The sequence below is a fragment of the Montipora capricornis genome, chromosome 10 (genome assembly GCF_036669925.1).
Source record: "Montipora capricornis isolate CH-2021 chromosome 10, ASM3666992v2, whole genome shotgun sequence".
Lineage (NCBI taxonomy): Eukaryota > Metazoa > Cnidaria > Anthozoa > Scleractinia > Acroporidae > Montipora > Montipora capricornis.
Genome location: NC_090892.1, coordinates 66,665,603 through 66,693,566, shown reverse-complemented (window position 1 = coordinate 66,693,566; position 27,964 = coordinate 66,665,603). Strand labels below are relative to the sequence as shown.

The 27,964-nt window shown below is 39.2% G+C and overlaps 1 protein-coding gene and 1 long non-coding RNA gene across 3 annotated transcripts in view; one reads left to right on the top strand and one right to left on the bottom strand.

Annotated features, from left to right (window-relative positions):
• Window positions 1-3: 3 nt before the first annotated feature.
• On the bottom strand, window positions 4-2,301 carry LOC138018941 (uncharacterized). The gene is made up of 3 exons (XR_011126083.1): window positions 2,190-2,301; window positions 307-545; window positions 4-172 (listed from the first exon to the last, which is right to left on the bottom strand). It is a non-coding gene; the product is annotated as an uncharacterized lncRNA (long non-coding RNA).
• Window positions 1,579-27,964, top strand: part of LOC138018940 (5-oxoprolinase-like) — a 63,587-nt gene continuing 37,201 nt past the window's right edge. Inside the window, exons 1-7 of one of the 2 annotated variants that reach the window (XM_068865616.1) lie at window positions 1,579-1,943; window positions 4,303-4,494; window positions 4,980-5,111; window positions 5,676-5,726; window positions 6,013-6,068; window positions 7,486-7,601; window positions 8,238-8,317. In XM_068865616.1, coding sequence (XP_068721717.1) covers window positions 1,761-1,943; window positions 4,303-4,494; window positions 4,980-5,111; window positions 5,676-5,726; window positions 6,013-6,068; window positions 7,486-7,601; window positions 8,238-8,317 — 810 coding nt within the window. In that variant the 5' untranslated portion in view covers window positions 1,579-1,760. The remainder of the gene's footprint in view (window positions 1,944-4,302; window positions 4,495-4,979; window positions 5,112-5,675; window positions 5,727-6,012; window positions 6,069-7,485; window positions 7,602-8,237; window positions 8,318-27,964) is intronic. The other variant, XM_068865615.1, reaches the window with a different exon arrangement.

The window sequence follows — 27,964 nt, the reverse complement described above, 5'->3', positions numbered from 1 at the left end:
TTTATTGTGCAGTTGTCTGTTCTTTTGTGGCCTGTGTAAACATTTTTTTTGTTTCGGCTCTGCTTTTCCTGGCTAACTTGACTCTTGTGCCCCCAAGAAGAAAGAAAAAACCCCTCTGATATTACTCTAACCTCCTCTGGCTAACAGGGGCTCTGCTTATAATCCATCTCATCTAAAATAGGGGAAAAAAATCAATATAAGCAAACCGTTTCCTGGTTAAGCTATTGGCTACACACATGGACACCTATTAGCACAACCCTAATTATGTAATACTTCCACCCATAAACAATGAGTCGAATGACTCACCACAAAAATTTTACTGGGAGGATAGAGTAGACCTTGATTCTTCTGTGTATGAAAGCTCATGGAGGTGTCCAGCCAACAAGCTGCTTGTTAACGATCATAGGCTTTGTCTCCAGGCCCCGGTTCAGAAGTATTATTAACGCCAATCCCAGATTGAAAATAACCAGTTAGTTTATTTTCTCTACTTGCAATTGCCGTTCAACGCTGATATTCGGCAAAACTTTGCATTAGAGGAAGTCAATCTTGAAAAATAAAAATGAGCAAAAAAAAACGTTCACCAAAAAGTTAAGCTCGAACAAGTTTCCAAGTGATGCTGTTATTAGAAGGATCGGCACCACAACGTTGTATCATGTATTTGCAATATTGTGGTACTGTGGGGGGGGTTTTGGAGGGGGGGGTCCAATTTTAAAACAAGCCCCTTTTTGGGGGTAAATTTTTTACTGGTAAGAAACATGAGGGGGTCAAATTTATGACACAGCAACAGCAGTCTAGGGAATTTGAGGTCGTTGATCTATTCTCGATCCCGTGGTTGGGAAAAAGGAAAGAATTAAATATTTGATGCGATTTCAGGTCCCGAGGGAACGGTTGTTTGACATGGTCGAGCAAGAGCCTGGAACCTAGCTCTCAAGCCGCCATCTTGAAAATTACCAAGTTCTTTAATAAATTGTTCTCCCGCTCGCCAGTTTGTGCTCGCTCTTTTCGCGGTCTTTCAATCGGTATATTTTAGATAGAAGATTGAAAATGCCACTCTACCATGCCGGGGATGTAAAACGTGAGAAAAGATAAACAAGATATTAAATAAAAAAGATAAAAATCTCTCTATAAAGTAAGGACGGAGAGAATTTTGGCCTCCTCAGGAGGAGAGGGGGGGGGGGCCTTTTTTCAAATAAAAATTGGGAAGGGGGGTTAAATTTTTACCTCAAAATTTTTTGGGGGGTTCAGTTTTGAAACACACCACTTTTTTTGAAAACCACCCCCCCCCCCCCCCCCCCTTCCCCCTGGGACGTAATTAACGATCGGTCCCTTAACCGGCTTTTGAACAACCGGGCCCTGTAGTTTGAGATACTGATGTATTTTCAGCCTTGTCGACTAAAACGACTGGTTTTGCCCTTCTGGACCAGGACTCTGCCGATGCAGTCAAGAAACGGCACAACGCCCTCATCCTCAAAATACTTATCACTAACCAGACCGTCCTTGTAAGCCGATTTCAAACGTAACACATCGCCTGCTACCCATTTTCCCGCGAAAAGTATTGCGTGATCATGATCTCGTGTTTGTCACACGCCTGATGGTGCGTTCTGACGTGTGGGCACACCACTTGTCCCACATATTTCCCAGCTGTGGCGACCAAACAAGTTTGCAATTTGGAAGGCAAGCAGCTAGTAACTGGGTAGATTTTTGACTACTTTTACTGTCGTAATAGTTGATGCATTCGTGGTGGATCTAAGGATATCCAGATGTCGAGACAAGAAGAATCTCGTCTCCGTGGAAAGTTCAGATTTGCAATAGATCGAGGTGGAACTTTTACGGACGTTTATTCAGAATGTCCAAACGGAAAAGTAAGAGTAATGAAGCTATTGTCTGTTGATCCTGCATATCCTGATGCTCCAAGAGAAGGAATAAGGAGGATTATGGAACAGGTATTATATGGCTATTTTATTATGTTCTTTTTATCAGACCATCCGCTCAAAAATGACTGAAGTCATCCAACTGCATGCACGCATATGAATTTATTGAAGCTTTAAAGTAACGTTTCCCTATCTAAGATCTTAGAAACCACCAAAACGGACCAAACTGTTCGAATAAAGAAAAAAAAATTTTTTTGATAATTTCAGAGCCCATTTATGATTGTTTCTGATCTTCCAAACTGAATAATAGTTACTCACATGACCTTGGAGGGGTGCTTATTTCGGTTGAATTCAGAAGGAGCGAGCTGTAGGAACCACAATATTTGGGACTACCAATGAAAGAGGTTGACTTTCTGTGGTCAGTTGCACCATTTTGTTCCTTTACATCACATTCACAACTAGACGATCCGCGAGCGTCAACTGGGTTGCTTGTGGCACATAACATTAAAAAAACAGGGGGTACTGAGTTGGGTGGTATTAAGGGTGCAGAAACTGGATTTTCCCAGGAGTAATGCTAACTGGGCCAATCCAAAAATAACAAAGAAAAAACCCTAAGGATCCAATTTCCCCAATGTGGAAAATACCATAATACTCTTTGTTTGTCCACCCAAATTTTGCTTAAACATTGTTTCCTGTTTCTTGTGGGACTTACAAATGCAGCATATTTCTCATCATTCTCAGACCTGCTCAGTCTGGAAACGATAAATCTACTTAGTTTTTGTTTCCTTTCCTGAGAAACAAAACGTATCTATTTTGACTTCAGGATAAACTATTTACAGTGTGGTGTTGTGGTCAATCGAACTAGAGTTATTACAGCTGAGCCCATATCTCAGCACTGTTAGCTTCAGAAGGCATGAAAACGAGGCTTTTGGGTCAGAACAAGAACTTCTTATCGAAGGACTGTGTGATTTCTTGATTCTCGACGGTTTTCTTTGCTTTTTTTCGAGTAATTTGAGATTTTATTGTGGAAAATATGGAAAGGCACTGTATAGCACATGGATGTGTTTGTAGGTGACAGGGTAGTGTTATATTCGTAAGCCAAGTTAACCCACGGTGTCACAGAACAAAGGCTGATATTTCAATACTCACAGTTTATTTTGGAACTTCCTGGAACTTGTGTAGCAATAAAAAACTCTTCGATTTGAAACAGGAAATCAGGGCCGTAGCCAGTATGAGGCAAACCGAGGCACTTGCCTCAGTCATTTTTTCACGATTTTTTAAAATAAAGTGTGATTCTGGTGTTGTCTTTAAAATGTGGTCATCATAAACACCTAAAATATCTGCGAAGATAATTTAACCATGGACATTGCCTTAGTCATACAACCCTGGAAATAAAAGTTTATTAATGTGAATTCCTTAAGCCTGTGTGGCTGAGTGTTGTTGTGTATTCTTCCGTCTTCTTATGTGGTTCGAACTACAATTTTGGACAAAAGTAGTTAAGATGTTCCTCAAGTTTAGTCCATTAGACAATAACTACAATAAAAGCCCTAAAAGACTCCTGCCCCCTTCCCCACCCAAAGCAAAATTGTTTATGAGAAGCACAAATAACCGGGGTATCAAACAACATTCTTTTGGAGGGAAGGGGGGTTCGTAAATGACTAGCCTGTGTGGCAGTAATTTGAAGGGGAAGGGAAAGGGAGAGCTGATGGGAGAATGAGGAGGGTGCTCTAGGAAGAAGGGGAAGGGGACAAGAAACCCAACCATGTCAAATTAATTACCATATGCGACAAAATAAATTTTTCTGAAGAACCTTTCGTTGAATAATGGAGCGCTAAACAGACAACGAGCTTTCTTTCAAATAATTCTTGACTGTCACATTTCCAATTATTTTTTTACCTGAAGACTGCCCACTACCCCCTGAAACTTACCAAAGATACACGCACGATACTCTAGGCACAAAACCAATACTTAGCAGGGGAGAGACAGATTTCCATTTTCCTGACACGGGGAAAAAAATGGAGAAATGACACCCATTTTCCAACTGGTTTGCCATACTGGCAACCCAGTAAAAATAAAACGGAGAAATTCAACTCATTTTCTGACTGGATTGCCATGTGGCAACCCAGTATCAAAGTGCATGTATTGAAGTTCCTATATGTGCACATGTATGGAATTTTTGTTAAATTAATGTTGGTGGACCATTGCCAATCACTAGTTGTGCTGGTTATGTCTGCCTCGTCTGTTGACAAGAGTGAAAAACTACATGTAAACCATTGATTTAATTGAATTAGTTGAACTTGACTGTCTCCAAATTATGTTAAAATAATCATTATGTTACAATAAACTGGGAAACAATATTTATATATTATAACAGTTGGCTAAAGGAAGATAATGACATCATAGTTTATCACCTTGCCTATTTAATTCACAGGTTACAGGAATCAAAATGCCTGCAGATCAACCAATAGATCCTGAGTATATTGAGTGGATTAGGATGGGTACAACAGTGGCTACAAATGCATTGTTGGAACGGAAAGGAGAGAGAATGACTCTTGTTATTACCCAGGGATTTCACGATCTCCTTCACATTGGCAACCAGACACGACCTAATATATTTGACCTAGTGAGTAATTTCAATAAATTAATGAACCAAAGTCTTTCGCAATGCTAGCTAGTAACGTGCATGGAACATCATGCGTTTAATGAGCAGGATAACAGGATAATTGTATAAACATCCAACCTTTGTAGCCACAATATCCTATAGCTTTACCAATGGAGGACAAAATTGTGAGTGTCAAACCTGTAATAATATGCAGGTAAACTTGTGATTGTGTATTGGTTATTGAAAAAGGCTGCCATAAAAAAAAAATACAAGAATTGAAAAGACTAATTCAGTTGCCAAAAAATTAAAACTATTTCCTGAAAAAAAGGTCAAGTGAAATAAAATATTGATTGCTTGTTTTATGTACAGAAATTATGCTAGAGTATTAGCATGCTTTTTTCACAATCCAGACCATGACTGTCCTTTCAATTTCATCCAGTAGCTTGCATGTAGCAAAATTCATAACTTTTGATACGACTTTTTCCTATTTTTTTTTTTATTTAAAGAAAGTGATATGCCCAGAAGTATTACATGAGGATATAATAGTCGTCAAAGGAAGATTGGTTTTGGTTCAGCCTGATAGTAAAATTCAGAGACCTGAAAACTGTAAGATTGTCACTGGGAGCACTGGTGAAAAGGTAGGGAAAAGTCTAGGCATGTGACATTTATAATTATTGCACATTTTAATATAATTGTATTTTAGGTCTCTCTGTATGGTGTGGTTACTGGACAGTATGAAGGGCTAGTACTTCTTAAGACTTCTCTTCCTAAAAGAAATAGGGTTGTATTTGCAGAGCTGCATGGTGTAGTGGTGAGAGCTCTCGCCTGCCACCAATGTGGCCAGTGGGGTCAATTCCCAGACTCAGCATCTTATGTGGGTTGAGTTTGTTGGTTCTCGACTCTGCTCTGAGAGGTTTTTCTCCAGGTACTCTGGTTTTCCCCTCCCCTCAATTTGTTGATTGTCAGATGAGTTTATAGTGTCCCCAATTACAGTGTAGGGCTCCAGCCCCAGACTGACTAGACACTTCTAAATAAATTAATAAAGTTCCTTTCCTTTCCTTTTCTTTCTTAAGGAGAAGGCAGGGCAGTAATAATAATAATATTATGATCATTTACTAGAGTGATACAAATATGATGATTGATGTCACCCTTTGTATAGAAAATAATAATTATTGTGGTGTTTGTTGTTTTCATTCTGTTAGCTTGAAGAGTGGGAACCTTTGGACAAAGACCAGCTTAGAATAGATCTTCAGGTAAAGGTGTTTCACGGCCATCCCAGGATGTATGTTTTTTTTTTTGCATAAAAAATGGTAAGAATTACAGATTGCCTTAAGCTTTGGAAAAGGCTTTTTATAAATGGAGCTCAGAAGGCAAACGGTACATGTACGTTCTTTAAACACAGGCAAAGGTTAATTGGAAACAACCGAAAGGAAATTAATTTTACCAGAGTTTAATAATATATGATTGATTTTGCCCGTGATAGAAATCAGGGTTTCACTTTGTCTTAGTTGTACATTGTGTTGATTTACCATTTAACAGAGAGTTCTCGACAAAGGAATCAAGAGTTTGGCTGTTGTGTTGATGCATTCTTACATGTGAGTGTTATTTGAAGGCTACTGGGAATTTTTTTACTTAAATTGAACCCAATGACTCCTGAACTTCCTCTATTGATTAGTAAAATGGTCTTGTGTTGGACAGAGGAAAATCTATTTTGTCTCACTCCTGGGAGACTTTGGGTTTAAGGAGACATGGTTTTAATGAGTGGATGCATACTTACATACATACAGTACACTGTACATACATACATATTTTATTTATATTCAAGAACCGGGAGCTTGTTAAACTCCTAGCTTTTTTAGCTAATATGTTGAGTTTAAAGTAAAATATTTAGTCCAATGAAAAAAAAAAAAAAAGAATAACAATAAAATGTAACTTATTGCAACTGAATAAACAGACATTATATTGCTATAATGGGAGGTGCGGTGGCCTCATGGTTAGTGCACTCGACTCTGGATCGAGTGGTCCGGGATCGGGTCCTGGCCGGGGACATTGTGTTGTGCTCTTGGGCAAGACACTTTACTTTCACAATGCCTCAATCTCTCCACCCAGGTATTATAAATGGGTACTGGCAAATTTAATGCTGGGGGTAACCCTGAAATGGACCAGCATCCCATCCAGGGGGGAGTAGAAATACTCCTAGTCGCTTCATGCTACACTAACCAGAGATATAAGCACCAGCCTGATTGGCCTTCTAGGCTCGTAGCAGACTTTACCTTTTTTGTATTCATGCTACTTGATGGGAAAGTCTGCGAGCTGCATAGAGTACAGTTACGTGTGTCGAAAGTCATCTTTCTGATACGTGTTTTTAGGGTTCGAGAAGTTCTTAGATTGTCAGTTAGGGAGTTAGATTTTTGGTCCATAATACCTTAAAGTATTTAATCCGTATTTGGTGGTTTTCACTCTAGGTTTAACAAGAATCAGTTTGCCTCTCAAGTTTCACAATGTTTGCACCTCAAGCTTGCCCAACAAGTTGCACGATGTTTGCCCCTCAAGTTGTGCAATGCTGAAGTGTTAACCCTTTGATTCCTAAACCGCACCCTTTTGATCAGTAAAATCTATAGCCCACTTGGGAAAATACCATAATACTCTTTGTCTGTCCCCCCAAATTTTGCAAAAGCATTGCTTTTGTTTTCTCTTACTGTAATATAAAATAAGCTAAATTGAAATGTTTTTTGAGGTTGGGGAAGAACTTGAAAAATCATATTTTTTGTTGGAATTACAGAACTTTAAACTGCCTGTTGCTCTTAGCTAATTAAATGGTTTTCTTGATAACCTCATTGCTAATGTAGTGCCTTGAACATTGTTGCATTACATTTCTGTCTGTGACACTTGCTTGCTTAGAGGGGGGCTCCTTTTGAAAATAAGTGCGTCCTTGTTAGGGCAAGTGAGTTGTGTTTCGGAGAGAGTAAAGAGTCTTGTGCTTAGCTCCCTTTCTCCTTCTCACTAAACAAGGTACAATGTGCACGAGAAAGAAGTTGGTGACATTGCATTGGAGATGGGTTTTGAACAAGTGTCCCTGTCATCAACGATCATGCCAATGGTGAGAATTGTACCTCGAGGATACACAGGTAAAAGTAATCATTGCTGTGAATTTAATCATAAATGATGTTTTATTGAAACTCAATCTGTATATTGCATTTTATGAAGCTTTCATGTTCATTCTGCAGTTCACATATGACATTTTATATATTATAGAATCAAAGACCTTGTATCTTTTGTCATATTTTTGTGCCATAAAATGTTTTTTGTAATGATACTTCTTCCGTGAAGTCTGATAATAGAAGTGGATTAACCGAGGTATTTGTAGCCAAAAACTAGGGTAGTTTTTTTTCTCAGCATGAAAATTTTCCTTACTCACAGTATTGTTTCTTCTGCAATGAAGGCATATACATGTACAGTGAATTAAGTTTTACCATAAATTCTCTTTTGAAGGATGAATAATAATAATAATAATAATAATAATAATAATAATAATAATAATAATAATAATAATAATAATAATAATAATGCCTTTTGGGCCAGAGGCAATTTACTTTTTGGCCCAGCTTGCATAAGAGCTTGTGATAAGTACAGAAAAAAAAATACTCTTTCCCTTCATTAAATTTCAAAATTTTTGTAGTGTACATTGCTAAATTAGTGTGGGGAGCAGAACCTCTGAAATCTACCTGTAGATTTGCTTTTGATGAAAGTGATCTTTTTCATAGCTTCTGCTGATGCCTATTTGACTCCTTGCATAAAGAAATACATCCAGGGCTTTACTGCAGGATTTCAGAAAGGCATTGAGGTTTGTAGGTTTGTGCTATATTTTCCATTTACTGTACGATGAAAGAACTTAGTAGATGTAGCTGTTTATAACACAAACGAGATAAGCACTAACAAAACTAGATCTTTGAAAACTCACACGAGAAACACGAGTCCGACTTATACAGTACTGCTCAAAAGTAAGTTACCACCTCGCGTCGTGTTACCTGCGCAACACGATTCGCGTCGCGCCCTACGCGATTCCTGTCGCGCGCGACGCGATTCGCGTAGCGCGAGAATAATCGAAGCGTAAATTTCTGGTATAAATTAAGTACTGAAGTGTTACGCAAAATCAGTCAATTTCGCGTATAAATTATCTTTCTGCGGTTGCGTGAGTTTGCTTAGACGATTTTTGATTTGGTTAAATTCTATGGGAATCGTCGAAATTGCCGTAAGGAGACGACGTTTAAGCGACAGTAAAGATTCATCTGGTTTACATGCGGAAATTCCGATGAAAAATAAATTTTTCATACACGACCAGGCGATTATTTCGTTGGAACATCGACCATTTGGTGGGAAAAATTCGTAACGAGAACAGTGCATAGCTGTACCGGCGATCTTCTGTGTAAACATAACAAATGCATAGCAATCATGGAATTGACTTCGAATCGATCCATGCACATTTCCTTTAAAACACACCCTTAATTAATCGTCGTTCATTTGCGGGTTTGATTTTCTTTTTCTTCCTTTGTTTGGAATCTGGTTTACATACGAAAATTCCGATAGAAAATAAATTCTTCATACACGAACAAGCGACGATTTCGTTGAAACATCGACCATTTGGTGGAGAAATATCCAACAAAAACAATGTCCCTAAAATTTCTTGCCAACCGCAAAACTTTTGGGTGTCTGGAAAACCCGAATAGCGAATAGCGAATAGTCGCGAATAGCGAATAGTGAACAGCGAATAGTCACGAATAGCGAGTAGTACGAACAGTGCGAATAGTGACGAATAGTCGCGAATAGTCACTGCCTTATGCTGAACAATCTCGTAATCAAAGCAAAATTAATAATATGCTCACCTGTCGTCGAAAGAGAGTTTCGTGCATGCTTTTACAAACACTCTAAAGAAAAACAAACGTCAAAATGCAAAAATATATATCACTTTCATTAATACATCAAGCTCATGATCATCTCCTCGCACAGTGGCGCCTGAACATAAATTTCATCATCCTCATCTGTGCTGTCCGATCCGGCAAGACACGTTCTGTAAAAAGGAATAAAATCAAAATGTGAGGCAAGTGGTTTGTGATTAAAGAGACAAACGAGCTACTCTGATAACCGTTGCGTCAATTAATTATACAAATAGGCAACAGGATTTCAGTGCATTTATTACCTTTTCTTCTCAGGGCTCAAGCTGTCCTTCGCCGACACATCTCTGCTTTTTTAGCGGGAAAATCCCATCCAACGTTGCTGCGCGGTTGACCAGGAAGTACTGGGTACCAAATTTTCGTCATGTCGTCACAATCCCCCCCCTCCACCCTTATTTGCCACTATTTGTTACTATTCGTGACTATTCGTGACTATTCGTCACTATTCGCGACTATTCGCCACTATTTGCACTATTCGTACTATTCGTGACTATTCGCTGTTCGGTATTCGCGACTGTTCGCTATTCACTATTTGGGTTTTCCAGACACCCAAAACTTTTGGAGCGTGCAATTTGAAACATACATTATTAAATATACGCAAACATTGAAAACGAAACTTCATGCCGAAAATGTAAGAATGAATTTTTCTCGACGCTCGCACACGAAGGCCAAATGTCGTCGTTCGTGTAAACAACAAAGAAATGTAATTGATTTCAAATCGATCCATGCATGTTTCTTTATCACAGCTTAAATCGATCGTGTATCATTTGTAGGTCTGATTTTCTTCATTTGCTTGTTCAGAAATTAGCGATAGGCTCACGCATCAATTTAAAAAATCCACGTCGAAATTGCCGTAAGGAGACGACGTTTAAGCGTCAACACGCATCTGGGTTACATTGTCAAAATACCGTGAAAATTGCAATGGAGATCGATGGAAAATTAATTCTTCATATATAATATAAAATTTCGTCAGTGCGAGTCTCTTTAAGGAAACACAAACCAAGGATTATTGTTATCTTGAAATAAAGCGACAATTTGCTGTTGCCCCAATTGATATTACATGTGCGTGATCGTCCACAATCTTTATTTTGCAACTAGATAACGAATAAATTATTTGAAGCGTTTGATTACAAGTTTGAACACCAGGTTAAAATTTGCGCTTAAAATTTCGTCAGTGCAAGTCTCTTTAAGGAAATACAAACCAAGGATCATTGTTAGCTTGAAATGTCTTAATATTACAGTTTGTCGATCGATGAATGAAGCTTTGTAAACAATGCATGATGTGCTCGTTCGAAATGTTTGTTTTCATTGGGACCTCCTCATTCCATAACAATGTTATTACGCACGAAGGTATTGTGATTTATTACAGACATGTTTTCTTCGAAAATCTGCCTTTCACAAACACCTTCCATGATTCAAATATTAAATTAAAGGGTAATTAAAATCGCGCGCTAGCGTCAAGCCACTGTACTTACAGATTTTTGCCATTGCGTGTGACGCGATTCCTGTAGCGCGTGAAGTGATTCGCATAGCGCGCGACGCGATTCCTGTAGCGCGCGAGGGTGGTAACTTACTTTTGGGCGGTACTGTAGTTTACCGACTAAACTTGGGCTCCGGCCCCATGCTACATGTTTACCAATAGTTTTCATGACATTTCTTGGGTCTTGTCAGTCCTCTGAGAAATCATATGTCAAAGCTTAGACTAATTCCTGGTTTTCTCATTTATAGAACAAAGTTCTGTTTATGCAGTCTGACGGAGGTCTTACTCCAGTAGCCAAGTATGTGATGAGCCATTTCTCTGATTGTAATATTTGTGCAACTGCAGAGATGCCAGCCTCTGAAAATCAAAAATCTGGAGATTAATTTTTTTCATCCAGACCCCCAACCCCCCTCCCCCCACGGTCAACTCGCCCATTCCCATCCCCACAGAAACCTGCACCCACCCACCCCCTTTAGTCCAGCATCTCCTTCAGAATAGAAGAAAACTTACTGCCATTGTCAATCTTGAACAAGAAATTTGTCGGAAAACAGGGCCCTTATGTCCAGAATTATTATTGGTTAAACTGAGATTGAATCAAACAATCAGATATAATTATGGCCGTGATAACAAAAGAAGATAAAGAATGCCATTTGTTTAGTTTGTTTAAAACTCGGAGATGATGAAATGCATTAAGAATGCCCTTGTTGTGATGGTTACCTCACCCTTTCCGTCACAAGAGTGCCACTGATAGATTTTACTCTGTCTAATATAATACCAAATAATTTTATTCATCAAGGGAAAAATCCCCTTAATGGTTTAGCTCAAGTTCAACTGAACTCTACAAAAGCCCAACACAGTATTTTTAATATTGTGTTGCTGAGCTTTATGGAATTCTGTTCCTTTCGGGGTTAAAGCGGCACAATCTCTCAAGGTACTGTATTTTAAAACAAGTAGTGCTGTACGTGACGTGAGTGCAAAATGATACTGTTTTGCAGATATTCATTTGTACATGTAAGTTATGTACATTTCTCATTAACATGATCTGGGAATAAATAATTATTACAGTGTATTGAAATATGCTTTGCAATGACAGATTTTATGGGTCAAGAGCCATTCTTTCTGGACCAGCAGGGGGAGTGGTGAGTTTGTGAGAAAAAAACATTACATTGCAATGAATTTACCACCATGTATTGGATGACAAGAAAATGACCTTGCATCTTGACAAAAAATACCCCTCTCTCAAAGAATTTAAAATGGTAAATTGGCAATGGTATAATTACTGCTAAATAATGGAACGTTGGTTGCTGTCAGAAGATTTTAATAATAATATTTGCAGATCAAGATTTGTATCCAGGAAATGGATTTGAATTGGAAATTATTATGGGAACAATATTGTTTATCATTATTGTTGATCTTTATTATTGTTTCTATTTTTCCTACAGAACTTTGGTTTTTCCCATGAATGTTTTCATGGATTAAGATTGTTAGATTTTTCTTTGGGTTTCCTACGGGAGGTCCCATGTTTTATAAATCAATAAATCAATGAGTCAATGAGACTCACAGTCAATATAGCAACAATTTATTGATTAAACCTAAGCCCTCGTTTCAGTGATTAGGCCTAAGCACTCTCTGAAATTTTAGCTTTCATTATGGTTTGGTCAACTGCACTAACTCATTGACTCATTTACTCATTGACTCATAAATAGTGTACACTCTTCCCATGGATTTATGCCTATACCATATATGGTATTGTACATGTGCTTTTAGTTTTGCGGTGAATAATAAGAGTTCTGCCATCTTGATCAAGTCCTTCACAGTTATATTGTGAATACACAATAAACATATTTTATGTTTTTGAGGAAACAACCATTATTTTAGCCTATTTATCTCTAAAAATTATTGCCTCTTGTCTGCTCAGGTTGGTTATGCAATGACAACTTTTCAGAGAGAGACAGATCAGCCTGTCATTGGATTTGACATGGGAGGTAATGGTTAAATGCGTTTAAAGGCAAAGGAAATTGAGAATCCAAAATGTTTTTGATATCCTCACGAAGCAAAAAAGAAAAAAAATTAGAACCCACAAAGGATTAGCTCCCAACGCCAGGTGCTTCATAGCTCAGTTGGTTGCACTGGTATCGCGAGGTCACGGGTTCAACCCCGTTGAAGTCCTGAAATTTTCAGGCTTCTCTATGCATTATTTCTAAAATTGCATCTGTAACTGCAAGGATCATAGCTTTACTTGATGTGCAGCAGTGTTGTATGTTACAGTATTACATTTACAAACTTGAGGTGAGATGCCGACAGTCTGTACATGTTCATGTGCACGACATTTATCTTTCATGTACTGCAATGGAATTTGATCACTTCACAACCAATAAAAATAACTTTTTCCACTTCCAATCACAAACATCACTCTGTGGATGACTTCTGCTCAGGTTGTCAAAATGTCAGTCACTCCCAACAGTCCTTTTCAGGACTACTTTCACACAATGCGAGGGTCAAATTCTATTGAAATATGTACCGGTAACTCTTGGGTTCAAAGCATTTTCTATAAATAAATATATAACTGTATATATGTACAATAATTTTATGCATTCATAAGGTAAAGTTGAGCGTGATACTATTATATTACAGAAATCCTGATTTATAAAATCAGAAGACCGTGTTCCTGACACCTTCAAAAGGCTTAATTTATAACTTTATCGTACAGTGCTTCTCAAAAAATTGTTAGCTAATTTTGAACTCTGTTTTATCAAAAGGGCATTTTACCTTCTAGGTCATTTCATGTACCTGTCTCTGACAAACCTTGAAATAAATAAATAAATAAATAAATAAATATAAATGACAGCATTACTGTATTTCACAGTTAAAGCTCTTCCTTCCTATCCACCTTCCTAAATCCCTACAATGTATCCACATTGAATTTCATGCCAAAGTGACTCCGTTGACATTTTCTTTCGGTATTGTTAGGAACCTCAACTGACGTTTCTCGCTTTGCTGGGCAGTATGAACATGTGTTTGAAACCACAACTGCTGGAATCACTATTCAGGCTCCCCAGGTATGATGGCATATTCGAAAGATAGAAGACACTTGATCTTCGCACTCGCATGCAACTGGACAATTCGAGCAATTGTTGCTTAAAGACACCTGAAAAATTCAGGCAGCTTTAACGGGATTTGAATGCATGATCTCTGCGATGTCGGTGCAATGCTCTACTAACTGAGCTATGAAGCCACTCAGTAGGGAGCGGGTAAATTTGTTGGGCTCATTTGTTCCCGTAAAAGGAGAGTCAAAGGCTCCTGCTAGCCAATAGCTCCTATACAGTACAAGTCAGCAAGAAGAGTTCTCCAAGTCTTCCCAAAATTATTACCACCACCTAACCCCTCAAGCTTTTTAATATGTTGTTGCTTTCCTCTTCCCCGTTCCAAGCTGATCAATAGGCCTTTTGCAACAAACGATCACATGGTACAAAATCCGCCATGCTGAAGGGCGAGCTCATTATTATTCCCCCAGTGGGACATTAAAACAAAGAGACCTGAACCAGTCAAGCTTGACTTGCCTTTGTTTTAATGTCCCAGTGGGGGAATAATAGTAATGAGCTTGCCCTCCAGCATGGCGGATTTTGTACCATGTGATCGTTTGTTGCAAAAGGCCTATTGCCCCATTATTCAGCCATTTCATGCCATCAAATGTCCCCACTTGTTACATATTTTATTAGGGAGGCTCGAACCAGTTTCAACGTTTCCAAGTGATGCTCTTATTAGAAGGACCCGAACCACAACGTTGTGTCATGTATTGGCAATATTGTGGTACTAAATGAAACACGAATAATTGCTGAACAAGATACAGTCATTATTGTGACTTATTATATGGCTCTGTCTCACGAGGACTGGGAACTACAAAATTCACGACTTTGATTGGCCAAAATCGATATTGACCGCGGTCTAGATTTTCCCATCTAGAGCGGCATCTAGACCGGTAATGTTTTGCAGTGAAAAGATGCAAACTAAAATGCAAAAATATTCAGTATTTTCTTCTACCAATATTTATTTATGTAAGTGCCAAAAAGCATGATGACAAAAGAGAGGATGACGAGCAAACTTTGACAGAATTAAGTTCAGCTCATCGCCACTCATCGCCGTTCGCAAGCAAAATGTCAGTTAGTACAAACCAGTTTCATTAAACGAATTAAATTGTTCTTGTTTGGCCATATAATAAACATCTTATTAACCGAGCTAGGTCGGTCTGTATTGGAGAATCTTGACCTCAGTCGCTGGTACAGACCTCACTGCGTTCGGTCTGTACTGGCGACCTCGGTCAAGATTCTTGCATACAGGCCTCCCGCTCGGTTAATAAGAACTAAGTAATATATCACTGTGGCAATGGGCAAGCCCTGTAAAAACACCCTTTCTTTTGCTTTCAGTTGCTTATATCTCAAAAACGAACTCAGTGACCCCCACTTTTTATTTCTGAAAAGTAATCAGAAGGGCATGGTGAAACTTCTGCAAAGTTTTAAATAATTCTGTCTAGAGGATTCAGAGCCACCTTAATTTGAGTCTCTCAGTGGTAGAGCATTCAGAGCATTCAAACTAGTAATCGGAAGGTTGTATATAGGTTCAACCCCTAAAAAGGAGCACTTGGATGTCACCATTGAAATGAGAAATACATCTCTTTAGGTTTGAATTTGCCAGAGATCTTCAGCCAGTCCTGGACAGTATTTACCATTCTTGCCCTTCAAACCAGATTTTGTGATGATTTTAATTTTTTATCTTCGTTTTCAAATCATTTATTCTGTGAATGCAGTTGGATATCAACACTGTTGCTGCTGGGGGTGGATCACGCCTGTTTTTTAGGGCGGGGCTGTTTGTTGTGGGACCTGAGTCAGCGAGTGCTCATCCAGGACCAGTGTGTTACAGAAAAGGTGATTAATTAAAGGACATCCATCCATCTTAGTTGAAAGAAACATCTTGTAGTTTTTATTGAGAAAATCAAATGAACAATAAAAACCGCTTTCAGAGCTTTGTCAAAGATCATTTAACAAGTTTCACTGTTCTTTTTGTAGGTGGTCCATTAGCTGTGACTGATGCAAACTTGGTCCTTGGCAGAATTTTACCCGAGTAAGAATTTAAACACTTTGTTCTTTTCAAAGGGAGATTTCACATATGTCATTCAATTAGAATATTACTTTTATCGTGCAGTGCCCTCGTAAAACTCTTTTTGTTTATTTCAACTCACCTCGATTTTAACTAACTAACTAACTCTAATTCTGAATTGTTTTGAATACCAGAGAAAAAATGTCCGCCCCAGAACCAAAACAATTTCTGTCGAGTACCACAAATCCAGAGTTATTTATTTGGCCAATCCCATCAGACCCAGACAATCACAGCTTGAAGCGGGTACACACGAGTTTCGCCAAACGCCAAGCGCGGGAAAACGCTTGAAGACCACTGAGGTCTTGTTCTTCACCATTACGACTGGTTTTGGGTTGCAGCGGTTGTTGGTTCCAAAAAGAACACTTCTCAAATTGTTTTCGATGAAAAACACGGTACTTGTTGGCAATAACCATTATTAGTATATACTAAAACAGTGGATAGCGTTGAACTCGCGCGCTGACATTCTCGTCAAACTCCGAATATCCTGTGCTATTTACCTCCGAGCAACTCGGGAAAAAATGGCGTCCCTATTTGCATCCGTGACAAGTGAAGAAACATCCAAATTAATTTTTTGTGCTGTATATTATCTCACTGTTTTAGTATACTCAGTGTCGGTGGCTATAGCGTTGGATATTTACCTCGCCGCTTCGCGGCTCGGTAAATATCCACCGCTAGCCACCTCCACTTCGGTGAATAGTTGTTAACTAGACTTCTCTCATCTCAACCATGCCCAATCAGTTTAAATCTCCCGCGAAAATGAAAGCAGGCGCTAACATTTCAACTATTAAAGTTCGGAGCTGGTGGAATAAGTTGATAGATGAAACCAACCAAGACGGGCCTTCTCCCAAAAAAAACACAAAAAAGATCCAGCCAACCAAAAATGCTGTGTGAAAATCAAATTGCCCATTGCGGTAATGCAAAACCGCAAAATTACTGTCCACATTCAGTTGTAAACCACTCAACAGTCACATTAGTGTTGTATCATTTTCTTATTTCTGCTTTGAACAGATTTTTCCCAAAAATCTTTGGCAAAACAGAGGACCTTCCATTGGACTTCGACGGTTCATGGGCAGCGTTCAAGAAACTGACCGAAGAGGTTGTAAAAAAATCTTTTCCCTAAGATTCTGGGCATGAACATCGGAACATCACGGAACACCCAAAATAATAAAGACCAACAAAAAAGTTAATTATTTAGAATACTATCAAAAAAGCGCTTTGGTTTTCTGCTGACCTGAACGGTCATTACAAATCGCCATTTTGGCAGTGCCTCCCAACATGGAGAACGGTAAGTGAAGTACAATCAAGTCACTTACAAATGCAATCCGGCTGTGATCAACTCAATCCTTGGTGATTTTCTTTGTCTGTCAGGCGATTCAGACGAGAAGCTTTCTTAAAGCGTGTCAGCTTCCAATGGCAGATTGCCAAACTTTAAGCATAGGTAAATATAGAGAACATATGAGGTGAAGTTTAGGTCTGGAAATTTGCCAGAAAATGGAAATAAAAATCGATGAAACTTACCATGTGGTGAGCTGTTGTTGTCTTTAAGACATACACGAAGTTTTGGAAAAATGGTCCCCGTTCACCTTCCTTCATATACTATGAAGGAAGGTGAACGGGGACCATTTTTCCCGAAAATTCGTGTACGTATTAAAGACAACAACAGCTCACCACATAGTAAGCTTCATCGATTTTTATTTCCATTTTCTAGCAAATTTCCAGTCCTAAACTTCGCCTCATATGTTCTCTATATTTACCTATGTGGCACACACAGTGAGCCTGGGTTACCTGTGGTTAAAGTACTCGCATATCACTTATCTTGAAAGTTGGCTTTTTTCTCAAATGCGTTTTCACTTTAATTTTATGTCTCGTTCATAAAGTTGTTCAATAAGTTTAAAAGGTCACCTTTATTTATAGATTCTGCAAGGCAGAAAACAGCGGTCGAAATTAGCGATGACTTGATTGTAATTCGCTCACCGTTCTCCATGTTAGGAGGCACTACCAAGATGGCGATCTGTAACGACGTTCTGGTCAGCAGAAAACCAAAGCGCTTTTTTGATTGTATTTTTAATAATTTATTTTTTGTTGGTCTTTATTATTTTGGTCGTTCCGTGAGTGTTTTCTTTGTCTAGGGATACGAACCTGTCTGCGCTCGACATTTAACAATAGTTCACCGAAGGCAAGGTGAATATCGGTGAATAAAAACCAAGACGAAGTCTAGGTTTTATTCACCGAGCCTGAACAATGGTTTCAGTATCATTGCATAGGTGATTATTTGAAAAAGATGCATTTTCTTTTAAACACTTAATTTCTTCGTCTGTCACCTGGACGAAACAGCTTGCGGCTTTTTTTGAAAAAAAAATGCCTAGGCGATTATCGCGTAATGATCACCTCAAGTGCAACCAATCAGCGAGGAGAATTTACCGTAATCACCCGTGTAATTAAACTAATTAACAATTATTCCATGAGCGCACGTTGGACACGAGATGGTAAATAGCCAACAAGGCTCGTAGCGCCGAGTTGGCAATAACCAGTCTCATATCCAACAAGTGCGAATGGAATAATTGTTTTATTAAATTCCTTAAACTCCAAAAATTTGGACGTACGAAATACGAGCGAAGAAAGCAAGAAAACCCGAGCCAAATCGAAAAATTTGATGAAGATGCGATGTTGTGTAAAACCATGTGGTCAGACAGACGTAGGCTCACAACAAAAACATTTCTTGCCTTTTCGCGTACTTCTAAAGGTCGGAATCGATCCAAACTTTCCACAAAAAAGGTTTTTTTTCTATTTTGGCTTTATTCAGAGAGAAATTTCGCGTTCCGGGGAAGAAATTTTTAGCTTAGCAATCATTTACCATATAAGGTCAAACTAAGGTATATGAGCTGATAACTGAGATTGAGTGAACCAATCAGAGCACGCGTGCATTATCCGAGATTGAGAATTTAATAATTTGTATTAATCATGGCTTTGGAAAAATGTATTTACAAAAACAATGATAACTTTTAAAAGCATGTAATAAGTTTCTTTGAAAGAGTTTCTTAAAATTAATTTTCTTACACACGAATCATCGTTGCCGGAAAAGTTATGTTTTAAGAGGCATTTTTGTTTTTCAATCAAGGTGAACGAGTTTTTATCGTCTCAAAGTGATGGCGACGTTAAAAAGGAACCGCTGAGTATTGCAGAAGTTGCTATGGGCTTTATTACAGTTGCAAACGAGACCATGTGTCGACCAATCAGAGCTCTAACTGAGGCAAGAGGTCATGACACAGCACGTCACGTGCTAGCGTGTTTTGGAGGGGCAGGAGGACAACATGCATGTTCTATTGCAAGGTCGTTAGGGATGTCTACTGTCTTCATTCACCGGTATGTCTTTCTGCGTGAAAATCGTAACAAGTGTTATTGAAATCCAAAAGAAAATTAGGGGGTAACCACGCATTTTCCAAAGATAATTAATCAACAATATTTATAAAAAGCTTTAAAGTACAAAGCATTGTATGGCGTTCTTTTCCAAATGGAAGCTTAATTATCTCTGAGAAATGCGTAGTTACCCCCAATTTTCGTTTTGGATGCCAAGAGCACTTGCTAAGTTCTGCTTTCTCCGCATAGTTTTGAACCGTGTAAAAATATCCCTGTATTATTATAAAACACCACCCATAGGAAATCCGAGTATCTCGAGATGCGCATAACGTATGCGCAATAACAATATTAGGTGCCGTCCTTAAGGTGATTCCTCAAAAAAAAAGTTGTGGAACGATTTTCTTGAAACTTTCTCTGTATGTTCCCTACTAATCCCTGTTTTGAGAACTACAGTAAAAAAGATATGCCATCGTGCTTGCTAAAGAGATATAATGGACCAATCTTACCCCATTGATGCCTGTACTCAGGGCTACATCTCGCGGTAGCTAAACGAGATGGTTTTTAGAGTAACACTTGAAAAAACACCTGATAGGTAGAAAGTCTAGAGCATATGGAACACTGTCTTACATAGTTTATGGAAAAAATACTCAACTTAAAACGACGTCGACTCAAAACGTTTCTCGAGTGGTTGTTTTCAAGAGCATAAAATTTACATCCCTGGGTAAGGGGCTTTGTGTACGTTTTTAGCTATAATTATATATATATATATATATAGCGCAAGTAGGGGGTTCCAGTTAGCTGCAGAGTGCTCGATACGTGAAGTAGAGCGAATATAACGTTTAGAAGAAAGACAACTTCACAGCGTAGCGACTTCAAGTTTCATGTTTGGACAATCATCAGGCTACAGATCTTACATTTGCATTCTAACTCATTTAAAGACCATTCTAATACTCTAGGGGAGCGTGCTATTTTAAGTTCGACAAAAGGTATTTGCTCTTGTGTCTGCATTTAGAAATTAACTCGTTTCTTTTTCGTTTTCTTTCTGACTACGGAGCGTCAGAGGGAGAATTTAAAACCTGATACAACAATCACACTAAATCCTTCAGGCATAAAAAGTACTGCAGTGAGACGGAGTTATCGAGGCATATCTGGAGTCTAAAGGACAATAACATCAATTACACGCTACGCTGGGCAATAGAGTCTTTCGCCTCACCATACAAATGTGGATCAAAGAGATGCGACCTGTGCCTTACAGAAAAGTTGTACATAATAAAAGCAGATACGCGCCACCTACTGAACAAAAGAAACGAGTTAATTTCTAAATGCAGACACAAATACCTTTTGTCGAACTTAAAATAGCACGCTCCCCTAGAGTATTAGAATGGTCTTTAAATGAGTTAGAATGCAAATGTAAGATCTGTAGCCTGATGATTGTCCAAACATGAAACTTGAAGTCGCTACGCTGTGAAGTTGTCTTTCTTCTAAACGTTATATATATATATATATGTTTATCTCTTTTCCTTCCGATCATGTTTTTTTTTTACTTTTTGTTTTAAAGGGGATAATATGTACAAAATAGTTAAGGAATGAAAAATAGAGGTCACCGCGCTCGTTTAACAGTAAAACACCATCGTACCTGTCTATCTCGATTATCGTAGATCGAAACAACAAAATTCGCCATGTTCTCGGAATGCGCGCACTTATTCGCAAAGAATTATGGGCCATTCACAACTTCTCTCACGTGTTTTGAGAACTGTTTCAGTGTGTATGATCGACTTACTCCATATTTACAATGTTGCAAATTTGATCCAATTTGTAAATATTGACACACCATATGCACCGTACAGGATGCTCAGTGCAATACTGAGGAATCACCTTAAGCCTTCGGTTCGCGCGCTAGAGAACCCGCGAGGGGCAATGGGCCTTAACCGTAACTTTATCATTAAAGGATTTCGAAATATGACCGTTTTTGAATTCAAAACGCTTGATTACCTGAGATTTCCTCGAAGCACCTTAAAGTGCCGTGACATAGCCCTTTTGATCTGAGTGAGACTCTTGTTCTTCGCGAAATTGTATCGTGAAAGTGATCTTTGTGTAGAAAAGTAACACAAGTCGAAAACGCACTTTTCTTGGAAAATCTCAGTTACGCAGGTATCCTGTCCGCGTACGGATTGGCCTTAGCAGATGTGGTTCATGAAGCACAAGAACCTTGCGCTCGCGAATATAACACAGGTAAGACAAGAGACATCAACCTCTCAGCTGGGGTCATAAATCTTTACGTCTCCTAAGGGCGAGAGAGACCTTGGTATGTTCTAGTCACGTAGGTCCTCCAATACGGGACATAGTAAACGAAAGATTAATGGGCGGGGAGGCTAAGTCTTGAATTTTGAATCCACTTCTATAAAGGAGCCCATTCCTGACGTCTTTTGATGGTCGCACTCACACGCGATCAGGGTCCCTCGATGGGAAGAACCTGTAAACGATAGTAAGAACGACGTTAAAGACAGGTGTCGTCTGGCTGTGTTTTGAGAAACTGCTGAGTTTTTTTTTTTTTGTAGAATAAGTCACTCGCCATCTTTGCTCTCCACATTTTTTCAATTCTTGTGCCTTCCATCTGATTTTAGATTAAACTGAAATGAGCCAATCATAATTTGTGGCAAATACACCCACCCGCTTCCAAGTGCGGGAAAACGCTCTCGATGTCAATAATTGTGCTCTCACTTCTGATGCGCTAAAAAACCAAGCACTTTGAAGGTTGTCGTACTAAGCCAAAGCAATCGAAACTCTAATATTTACAGTGGACTAAAGGCCACTATACTAAATCGATATTGTGATGTGCTTTTTTGCAGAGTCCTTCAGCTTTTTGGACGAAAGGATTGATTTCTTGACAGAAAAGTGTATCAAAGAATTAAAAGCCAAGGGTTTGAAGAGTAAGTGTTAAGCGTCACCCTAAAATAAGAAAAATGCAAGGCTGGGCGTTTCCATGATAAGGCCTTGTCAATCAATGAAATCGCTACCTTTTGATTCAGCTTAAGGTTGATGTCTAGGGAATTGCTTGTCGTCTTGCCCCCTGACCTCAATTTTTAGTTACGAAGCGCAGTGCTTTTAACCAAGAAGGTTTGGCGAATCCACTGAAGCAAAGTTGAAGTTGGCCCAACTTCAACTTGTTGGGAGATTCTCATCTTTGAGTAATTTGGTTGACAACGAGTAAATATGTCATTAGGAACAAAATATGCAGTGAGGAGTGGCAAGGATATTACTCGCGTAGAAAACTTAAAACTGAGTCATATTATCACCATTTTTTGATAATGTTGGTGTGACCGTTTGGCAAGTGGCTAGTTTAGTCAGCAAGTTAGATTTCTACATAGAGTATTTGGAAAATCAAGATTTAACTAAAATGAACACTTGTCTCTTAACAAAGCTGTCCTCATTTGTAGGAGTCAAATCTCAACGGAGGCGTTCCTTCACATGCGGTACAGCGGCACAGATTGCGCCTTAATGTGCAGTGCTTCCTCTGCAAAACCGGATCTTCAGGTTAGCTCTTTCTTGCTTGGACGTCTTCACTTCTCGGACCTTTTCACTTCTCTCGCAAGCGACGAAGCCGCTAGCCTCAAATAACAAAGATGAAAATGAGTGGTGTTATCAGAAGTATATGTTAAGTGCGATTTGTGAGCTGTCAGTAGTCATTAGTAATTAGTATATGGTAATAGTTTTGTATTATCGTAACTTCGTGTATGAACATCCTAGTATATCAGCTTTTCAGTGATTGCGCAGCTGGTAAGCTGCTCTGGTCAAACCGCTTGTAGATTTACCAGTAAAAGTTTCTAATGTATGTAATGTGCTTGTAAAAAATAAGACGAACATTGGACAAAAAAAATACCGAAGGTCCGCAGTAGTTCTCGTTGCATGCATCGCCCGTTCACCGCTCTTCAATTATTCTAACTTGAGTTACTGCCAAACAAGGTACCGATAATGATCAGAGATGTAAGCTTTTATTGTTAATGTGTTTGTGTCTTGTTTCCAAAGCCAAGCACAGCCTGTCGTCATGGAGATTTTGGACAAGCTTTCAACAAGAGGTTAAAACAGCTCATTACTCGTTTTACATTCTGTTATGTGAAAAACCCTTTTGTTTATTGAAGTCCGGCGTCTTCATCAAGCGTCAAAATGACTGCCATTACTGTTGAGGACTTTATAATGATATTATAATTGGAGAAAAATGTATGCTTTTGCGGGCACATGGGAACAAATTTTAAAACTCGTTGATTCAAATGCGCACGCCCTTTGGTTCATCAGAAACTTATGATATTACTGAAGCAAGGTTTTTCGGAAAAAGAAATTTTTAAAAAAGTTTTGGTCTTTTTTTCTGTGTAATGGAAGTCGAGTTATTTTTGTTAATGGTACTTTTCCAGTGGACTCTGTGAAGTTCTTTGTTTGGGCTAAAGCCTGGTTTTCACAAGCAACCCAAGCACTAGCGCTAGCAGAAGCGCAGGCATAAGAGTGCTTATATCACCGTGAAAAAATGTCGACGTTCGTTTTCACTTAGCATAAGCTACTTCTGCTTGAACTTTGTGCTTGTGTCGCTAGTGAAAACCAGGCGGAACGGTCAGTTCATCTAACGGTTCATTTCAATATACATTTTTTTGCCTGTTTGCCTGCGTAAAGAACTGGAACCACCCAGACCTCACTGGTATCAACCTCGTCCCAAGGGCACTTTTCCCTGGCTTTGGGTAAGCCAGGGAAAAGCTCCCTGGGGACGAGGTTGCACTGGTATCTTACTATTAGGAAAAACATGTCCTACTCTTAAATTTTACCTGGTGGGTAAAAAAATTCATTAGACCTAGGACCACTCGTTGAAGCGGTACATCCCCATTGTAATGAGAAGCAGCTCAGTGATTGAAGACTTTTTCCTTTTGATGGTAGGTACATCCGGGAGTTTGGATTCACCATTCCTAGCCGCCAAATCCTATAGATGACATTAGAGTGAGAGGGACTGGCATTCGAAGACGTCAGTTGCACATGAAGTGCCGGCTGCCGACACCCCTCCCCCGGTGAAAAAGGTATATCTCCACTAACTATCATATTTAGCTAAGTAAAACTGTTTTTGATGTTATTTCACCATAATTAGAACAATTTCTTTGACATAGAAGCATTTATTTTTCAATTCTCGTGTTTCGTAACGTTTTAAAAAATCTTTGACCATAACAGACTGAGCTGAGTCTGCAACGATCAATTTTAAGGAAATAAGGAGAAAAGAAACTAGAACGAAGGCAATACTTCAAGAAGCACTGCCTTTCTTTACCAGGGTTTTACAAAACCTGATGAAGAAAGTCAGTGACTTTTGAAATATTGGCTTTTTTCAATGTATTCCTTCACCGTTATATCCGCCTTGCTCTTTTCAGCTTTTATAATATTTAAATCGCTGATAAGGTCCTTCACCAGAACCCTGTGCATTGTCTGTTTTGTTAACGCTGGTCCTTGCGGGTGTTTACCCAGGTGTTATGATGTTGGTTTCATGCAGATTCTTTGGTCTTAATTCCACTATTATTAGCAACTGGGCCTGTCCATGGCTTTCCCGATTTAATTGCTCCGAGGAGAAGGAGGCAGCTTGGGTCAAGCTTTATAGCTGGCCGCCGACTCGTTACCGTTTCCAACTGGGTAAACTTTTTTGTTCCATTTAAATTGAATTATTACTTTTTATGCAAAGCTCCACAAGATCGTAGCACAACTTGATTTTGCTGGACTTAACAGTGAAATATCGTGCTTGTTCAGGAATGCAAACGCTTAACTGATAAAGTTACTGATTACTCTAACGTTTCATCATCAGGTTACAAAGTGTTACTTTGAAGACGGCTTTCACCAGACCAAATTTACCTCCTTGAGGGAGTTAGCCGTTGGCCACTCAATAGACGGACCGGATGTCATTGTGGACAATACAAGGTCGGCTGGAACAAGTTTTCTGCGACATTTTTGAGAAGGGACGTGGACGGGGAGCGGCAATAATTGCAGATTTAATAGTCCCAGAAATTCACATCATTTGATCGGTATTTCTGGAAGACTTAGTTTCTTGGCGGCTTCATCTTTGTTATCGCTTTCCTGATTTTTTTTAATTTTGTATCCTGAAATTATGTCGTGTTCCCTAACTAAAGTTTCTTTTCGCTCCCTACTGAAGTACCGGGATATCTCCACATTACGGGAAAGAACGTTTTTAGTCACGAAACACTGAGGCGGGCTTGTTTGAGGTTGGTTTTCCCAACTTCTTTCAAAAGGAAATAATACACGGGATCTCAGCGTGTACTACGGCTGCCTGCGAATCATGGTGGTTTTCCCTTTTACAGCACAATCCTTGTTGAACCGGCAAATGTGAGGCTTTGTGATAACAAAAACCTGGGGACATCACGATTGAGGTAGTCGCTGCTGGTAGCTCCAAATAATTTCTATGCAACCTTTCTCTGTGCACACTGATGTTTTCATTTGCTTTCAGATTGGTGGTAATCAGACGAAAAAGAGCATTGGAACTGAGAGGATGCTATACAGGTACCGCTGGGAATTTTAAAGTCAGAATAGGTTTTTCTGCCTCCCATTGAAACCAAGTAGGATGTACCATACCATGTAGTAGATGTTCCACGCATAAGAATGTTAAGTCCTTTTTCGAGTTAAGAAAAAGCACGGCGCAATTAGTGACCACTGAGTGAATTTATTTTAACTCTATTTCATTTCTCTCCTTTCTTTCTAGCTTTCGATGTTTTTCTAATCGTTTTATGAGCACTGCTGAAAAGATGGGCAGGTACGTTATTTTTTATGGAAGTTACGATGAAACAGCATAGCTAACAGTTGATGATGTTTTTCATCTTTCTAAATTGCAGAGTTCTTCAGCGCACGGCGATTTCGACGAAGATTAAGGTGAGGGAGACGACAGTTGGTACAATTTACATTTACATTAGTGCCCATGTTGGAAGCACGAGGGAACTCGGAATGAATGAAAAGAATGAATGAATGAATAAATGAATGAAACAAAAACGTGGCCTGGCACCTGGAGAAGTATCCAATAAAGTATTATACACGCTGAACATGTCATTACTTTTTAACAAGAGATGCATTGGAGTTGACGCGAATGAATTAGGCCCATTTCCGAGGTGCTGTTTGCCTTCTGGTTCAAAAACGAGTCTTGGTGCTAAAACCGTTCAAATGAAAATGAGTTTGATGTACATGAAAATGACCATCTTTATTTATATGTTTTTGAAGGGTTTAACACCAGGACTCACCTTGAAATGACACCGAGGTAAACCCAGGAACTCGGATGAAATGAGATATTCGTGTGTGTGTGCCCGTGCCTTGACGCGAACGATGCGCAAGGAAGAGGAGAGGGATTTTCCGTACCGTTCCCTAAGAATGGCTGAAAAGGAGGCTTGAGGCCGAGGGACAAGGCAATTCCGGGGGAACCAATTACAATTAACGTATCAACTGTCCAGAGCAAGCGTCGCAACTTGCAAACAGGTTTTATGCGCAAAAAGTGTGCACATGACAAATAGTATATGGTGGGTTTTGACACGTCTCTACCGTTTCATTTTAAACAGCAGTTGTTAGATAGGACCTCCGTTTTAAGGTTGGCTTCTTTCAATGCATCGACATCTCCGTTTTTCACTTTATAGTATTCTTGTAAAGAATCTCATCCTTGAGTCAATGCTTCACAGCGTCTGTACTTTTTCGTTCTTAAATACTATGATATTCTCGCGTCTAACTCGTGAAGTCTTTGTTTCCATGAGAGTTTTGTTTGATTCCATGCAGGGAAAGACATTGATTTTTCATGCGCCATGTTTGGTGCCAGATGGAGGCAGGTCGCTAATTGCAACCTCATATTCCAGTCCATCTCGGTTCAATGCAGGAAACTGTACAATAACAGGTAAGAAAAAAGGTGCAAAAGAAATGTTTTTCTTTCAGGCTGAGCTGTGAAAGGGGCAAGACATTAAATAGGGTTCTCCCACACTGATTGGAGGCCATGGTACGAGGCAGGATATCAGTTTTCACGTTCCGTCACGTGATTTCGTTTTTGTGTCTTAGTGCAGCAGCTTTCCACCTTCCTACCCCTCAGAAATGGTTTTTTCCTGTTGTTTAACAGATGGTAGTAAGGTCATTTTCTTTGGTTTCTCTATGAGCTGGGGCCCCCTTTTGCCTTGAAATTCCATTTCTGTAAATCTTTGTTGATGGTTCGTAGTCGTGTTGATACAGTGCTGGTCGATAACATCCTGTTGCCTTGTTTGGGGCAGAGTTACATGACATTCGGTGTATGAGAAACACAGATGCGCCATTTTTTCTTTTTCTCCGACGTTCTTGTGTAGCTTCGCACGTTAGGAAACTGATTCGAAGGCATAGGTGACGTCATCCTAAGTAAACCATCCAAGTGCAGGGGGGACGCATCTGCCAGATTTGACTGTCATCCCACGGTAAGGATTTTCACGGCCTTCTCGATAATCCACAGGCATAACCATGCATCATTGCATACGCTCGCTTCACTAAATATTTTGTCTTCTCAGCGTGAAGAGACTGAAAA